The sequence below is a fragment of the Anser anser genome (assembly GCF_964211835.1).
Source record: "Anser anser genome assembly, chromosome: 2".
Classification (NCBI taxonomy): domain Eukaryota; kingdom Metazoa; phylum Chordata; class Aves; order Anseriformes; family Anatidae; genus Anser; species Anser anser.
In genome coordinates this window covers 115,190,901-115,197,034 of record NC_139721.1, presented here as the reverse complement: position 1 = coordinate 115,197,034, position 6,134 = coordinate 115,190,901, and the positions used below count along the sequence as shown (strand labels likewise).

Genomic DNA, 6,134 nt, shown 5'->3' with positions numbered 1-6,134 from the left:
TTCTACCATTTGTTATCAATTTATTGAAATTTATTGAAAGAGAGAAGACAAATCTTAATCACACGAAAATTACCTTCCAGGAGTAAATTATTAGGCTTATGAGAGTTCCATGAAAACACTGTCTCAACTGCAGTCAAGAAAGTATGGCAGTTATCAGGAAAAATATAAAAAACATTGTTATGCCACTAGAGAAATCTTGAGATTATTTGTATCGTACATTTATGCTCCATCTCCACCAAAGATCAAAAATGATGTACTAGAACAGAAGAAACTCTGAGAAAGACTAAAAAGATGACTGGAGATATGGGATGACTGTAGAACAAGAAATGACCAAGTAAGTTCATACTCCTCAGTACAGAGACAAGTGAAAGAGGCATATGAAAGAGGTTTCTGAAATCACAAAAAGCATGGAAAAAAGAGATGTGACAGTGAACAGGCAATCCTTATTCAATACAGAGATTGAAGGCTTCAAAGAACATCAGCAGGACCCAAGTTCAAAGTTAAAAAAAAAAAAAACACAAGGGACTTCTTTATGAAAGTCATAACTGAGCAGTGGACCTCGTTGCAGCAGCATATTAATACCAAACACTTACCTGTGTTCTGGCCCAAGCAGAAATCTTTTGTTCTCTTCTAGCTTGGTTCTTAACTCAGTCTGGCTTCGGAGCATACTGCTTCTCTAGTACTAATCTTGCACAAGAGCATTCTTACAATTCTTAAGTATTGTGATTATAGAGGCTAAAAGTGTGCAGCTAATAAATTTGTATTGCAGAGTCAGGAGGAAAAATAATATGCTTAACACAGAGATGGTCAGAAATATACGAACACCCAGCCAGACTAACTTAGTGTACAAGTAAGAACTGTAACAGAAGAATTGTAGGCATCCATTTCAGATGTTAAGGAATGCAATCAGTTGACAGAGCTGAGGAAGGTAAACAAAACTTCTGCCTGGAAAATAGAGATTTTTAATCAGCAGGAAAACTCCAGCTTAGATGAAGAGAGATGGAAAGAGTACAGAAGGAAAGCACTTATGTCCTCATTCAAATAGCTCCTGCTGTGTTTAAAATAAGAGACAAGTAGCAAAATCAAAATGGAGTGGATATGTACAAACATCACTGTGCATGTTGGGAGCAAGGTATAGCCAGCAGACATAGAAGACCTGTTAATATTCTGTGATTCTTAAGACTATAAATGAACACTAGAAAGTCAGGAAATCTCAAAGTCCTACAGGAGTGGGTTAATAAACTATTTATATTCAGAAATTTAAGACTAATGGAATGCAGAGGTCAAGAACATGCTTTGCTTTGCTGTCTTTTATCCAGCAGTGTTAAAAATATGTAGCATTGGTCACACATCCACATTAAAGTATCCAGACAAAATTAAGGGCACTTTCAGCAGCATTTCATGTAGACCGTCTGCATGAACAGTGTCATACGTGTGGGAGAAGGAATGCTGTTACTTCCTTTATCTATGTGTTTTCTAAAATCAGAGAAAAAGCTATGCTGCTGTCTGTCAGGGTAAACAGTATTTTAAGGCAGGACCAGAGAATGACACCATTGGGATGATGTACAGCAGCAAGGGCTGTCCACCAGTAAATAAAGTAGGAACTTTTAGGCTGTGGTCTGACAGGAAAATCTATGTGGAGTCAGATTTCAGAGCTGGAGCACTGAATTGCAGTGAGTCACACAGAGAGCCTGAGAGCTGCCTTTGTTCCACTTGTGTCTGAACGTTGGAGGAGAAACAGCAGGCTCCAGTTTTCATTAACTTCTTATTTTCAGAAGTATAAAACTCATGTTCACTGAACTTCTTCCCCACTTTACATCTTCCAACTGACTTTCAAAAAATGCTGTCATGGTAAGAACTCTCACTTCTAAATATAATAATAATAATAATAATAATTATTATTATTATTATTATTATCCTTGTGATTCTGTATTTTCCTCTTTTTTCTTATTGTTCACCCTGACCTTTTTTTCTTTTTTTTTTTTTTTTTTTGGCACACCTGCTCCAGGCATGCCTGGTGGACCTGGGACTTGCTGCTTCTGCTCTTAGGCTTGTCAATCCATGCAGGTTCAGCAGCTGAGATCATAGAAGGTAAGACTTCTCCAAATCACATCTATAAATTGAGAGTAAGGGTTAATTTTAAGATAAGCTTTCTCAATATAGAAAGACTCTACATTTCAGCTTTTCATTTTCTCTGCTGCTTTTTGTTCTTCATGTCATATAGGGAAGCTGCTGCAAGTTAAGAGCTTAAATTGCCATTCATTCTGGAAAAGAGAAAATAAATACATTGGTCTGCAGCTGTAAGGTAGCCTATCATGACAGCTCTCTCAATATTGCTTCAGAGTGTAATAATCATCAGAAAGCACTTCAAAGTGGAGACTAGTGGATGTTCTTGGATGTATCAGGTGAGGAAAAGGTAGCAGAAAGTAACAAGGATAGAGGTGTATGTCATTCTGGAGATAACGGGAACACACCAGGCACAGTGTGAGTGCAAAGACACAAATGTAATGCTTGTTAAGGTGCACAGAGATTTCTCCTGATAAGTGTCTACACAAATTGTGATTTTCAGATCTCTTGAGTTAAATATTTGGTTTTATCAGCCTAGCCTTTGTTGTTTTTCAGTCTTTCTGTAATTGCAGATCACATATTTTTTCTTGTAACAGAGCAAAATCCTTTGGCAACCCTAGAAGAGATAGCCTTAAATTTCAGTTTAAGAGAGAGATCACTGGTTTAAAAGTATGCATGCAATTTTGAAAAAGGTGAAAAAGCTTCATATATTACTCTTCCACTATAGACAACGATTCTTATATCAAAAACACTTTATTGACTACATTCAGAGAGAAATAGACTGTGAATTTGTTACATAAATAACCACTAGACAACTATATGGTGGGAGCATTAGAAATAATCGAAAGGAAATAGATATTGTTCATGAAGAATTCAGTACCACTCAGATTGTGTTGTTTTTTGTTTTGTTTTGTTTTGTTTTATCTGACACTGCCACAGAATAGATGGTATGTTTAAGAGCCAAAGCTCCAGCTAGTTATCTCTGTAAATAAATGCTGCAAGTGCATATGGGAAATATTACAGATAAGGTAAGAAGCTGTAACAAGCTATTAAAAAAAGGAAAATTTTAATGTATGACTGAATAGTGACAGAAATACAATATATTGCATAAACTATGGAGATAAATATGTTGCATCACATGATATGTTTTGCTTGAGCTGATGAATGATAGTACAGTGCGTGAGGTCTGGACTGGAGAGAACTGATGCTTATTTTTTTCCTGGTGCTTGGTTTAAATGCTTTCATCTCCTGAAATCAGGTGTTGAGTGCTGGAAATAGGAATAAAACCTTTCTTTCTGGTGCTGCAACTATATGAAAGATATAAATACTCCTTGTCACTACCAAATAGTCTAGAGGTATATACTTCACAACTTATAATCTAACCCCTGCAGAAATAACCTCTATTTCTTTTCCCATAGTTTCATTTAGTGATAGAGTGCACAGAAATAAATTCAGTAAAGATTAAAATGTTTGGAGGTACAGGGAGAGGAAATGAGATTCTGGTCTTTCAGCTTTTTGCTGTTAAACTTGTGCTTTATCCAATATTCATTTTTGTCACTGTCTCCTTTAAGGTTGCTGCTTTCCAGGATTCTCCAGCCCACTGAATATTACCGTGCTGCATTTTTGTTGGCTAAACTCTTCTATCTCTCTCTCTAATGAATCGATGGCTGAAAGGACATCTGTTTAACTTATTAAAATTAAGATAGATATCTCCCATGCAATTTGTAAATCAAGCTATGTGTTGTGACAGAATGAAAAAAAAAAATTGAAATATGCATAATTTTAAAATTCTGTTGTATGTTCCGCAAATTGATGCAACTTGGTAATTATTTCATGAAAATTCTCTAAAAATACTTGGATCTTGCTGAATGAAAACAAAGAGGAGTTCTGAAATCTCATTAGTTCCCGTGAGTTAGCATTCTGAATTTTGACTAACTTTGTTGGAAGATTTCGGTCCCTTTTATTGCAGCTAGCATTGTATATCTCTCTCTTTTTCTTCTTTTTCACCCAGGTGCAGTGTCATTTGAGCTACAGAGAGGTTTTGCAGTTTTTCTTATGTGTTCATGAAAACTGTGCAAGTGTAGTACCCCGTTCTTCTTTTGTTTGTGTATGAGGCTTAAAGATACGTTGGTGACTCAATGAATAGTCTCATCATTTCTCCTTTGTTCAAAATGACAATTAAGCATGTATCCATCTGTGCATAAAAAAAAATAGTCTGTCTTACTCTATCTGGTATCACTGTGTGGTGCAAGTACTTGGCCTTTAATTATACCTGTCCATGTATCTTGATTTACCTTGATTACCCATGTCTGCTTTCTGTACATTGCTTCGGACCTTCAGACACGAATTAAGTTAGTGAATAGAACGTGCTCAGAACACAGTTCTGAACATAGAATCACAGAATGGCTAAGGTTGGAAGGGACTTCTGAAGATCATCTAGTCCAACCCCCCTGCCAAGTAGGATCACCTAGAGCACATTGCGCAGGATGGCATTCAGATGGGTTTTGAATATCTCCAGAGAAAGAGACTCCACAGCCTGTCTGGGCAAACTGTCACAGTATTCTGTCACCCTCACAGGAAAGAAGTGACCCCTCATATTCAGGTGGAACTTCCTGTGCTTCAGTTTGTGCCTGTTGCCTCTCGTCCTGTTGCTGGGCACAACTGAAAAGAGACTGGTTCCATCCTCTCAGCACCCTCCCCTCAGATATTTATATGCATTGATGAGGTCTCCCCTCAGTCTTCTCTTTTCCAGGCTAAACAGGCCCAGTTCTCTCAGCCTGTCCTCATACGACAGGTGCTCCAGTCCTCTAATCATCTTTGTAGCCCTCATCTGAACTCGCTCCAGCAGTTCTATGTCCCTGTTGAGGACACTGGGGAGACATCGAACTTGAGGACATAGACTGGGGAGCCCAGAACTGGACACAAGACTCCAGGTGTGGCCTCACCAGGGCTGAGCAGAGGGGGAGGATCACCTCCCTTGACCCACTGGCCACTCTCCTGAATGCAGCCCAGGATACCATTGGCCTTCTTGGCCACAAAGGCACGTTGCAGACTCATGGTTAGCCTGCTGTCCACCAGGACTCCCAGGTCCCTCTCTGCAGAGCTGCTCTCCAGTAGGTCAGCCCCCAGCCTGTACTGGTGCTTCACACGCTAGATTGTGAACAGAACTAAAGTTATAAAATCTGAATCCTAACCCTGCTGAAGTTTGAATGATAGGGTCCTCCTTATGACTTGCTGTAGGCTCTTTCAAAATTCATATTTACTCTTCCAGGCTGTCTGTGCAGATATCAGTGCTGCTCAGTTCTTTTCATTCGAATCAGTGCAAGCCTTTTTTTGTAAAATAAATAAGACAAATTGCTTAAATGTATGCATTTATACAGTTTGTATTATATTTATGGTCTCTAAAACAAGCTTTACAAATTTCTAACTGACATCTTTTGGTTTTATTATTAGCCAAGCTGAATTACACTTTGTTGCCTTAAATAATATGCTCAACAATAGTTTACATAAAGTAAATATTTGTCTCTTTCCTTGGCTCTCTGTACATGGAATGGCTGTCATTAAGCTGTTGACATAAACTTTGCACTTTTGAACTGCTGAGTTTAATGGAGGAACACTGAATTATTGACTTCCATTGGCTGTTAATCAACTGGGATGATTCATACAAGCAGCTGGCTTGCATTTCTTTCCAGGATGAGCTGACACAATGAGTGTAAATTAGTATGTATATAGTTAAACTATGTGTATACATTTAAAAGCTTGTTTCTATCAAGTAATTACTATATGTGCTTTGCATTGCGTTACATGTGTAAAATCACACTGACTTACGCAGTGATAGTGTATTCTTTTCTAAGAAGGAGCACAGTTACTGTAATTCTGTTCTGTGTGGAGCACAGTGTTTTGTAAAGATAATATTGTCAACGATCTACACTCTTGTTCCTGACTAAGCATTTGGGCATCATTGCACTTGAATTTAAACTGAAGAAGACACTGAATATTTTTCAGAGACATCTACAGGCTGTTAATAGCTGTTGTGCATGTTCTTAATGCAGAGTTGAACCTGATTT

The 6,134-nt window shown here is 38.0% G+C and overlaps 1 protein-coding gene across 1 annotated transcript in view; it reads left to right on the top strand.

Moving 5' to 3' along the window:
- Positions 1–1,437: 1,437 nt before the first annotated feature.
- The window catches only part of COL15A1 (collagen type XV alpha 1 chain), a 126,838-nt gene continuing 122,141 nt past the window's right edge, over positions 1,438–6,134 (top strand). Inside the window, exons 1-2 of the mRNA XM_083825865.1 lie at positions 1,438–1,851; positions 2,009–2,091. Of these exons, the coding sequence (XP_083681991.1) occupies positions 1,841–1,851; positions 2,009–2,091 (94 nt within the window). The 5' untranslated portion in view covers positions 1,438–1,840. The remainder of the gene's footprint in view (positions 1,852–2,008; positions 2,092–6,134) is intronic.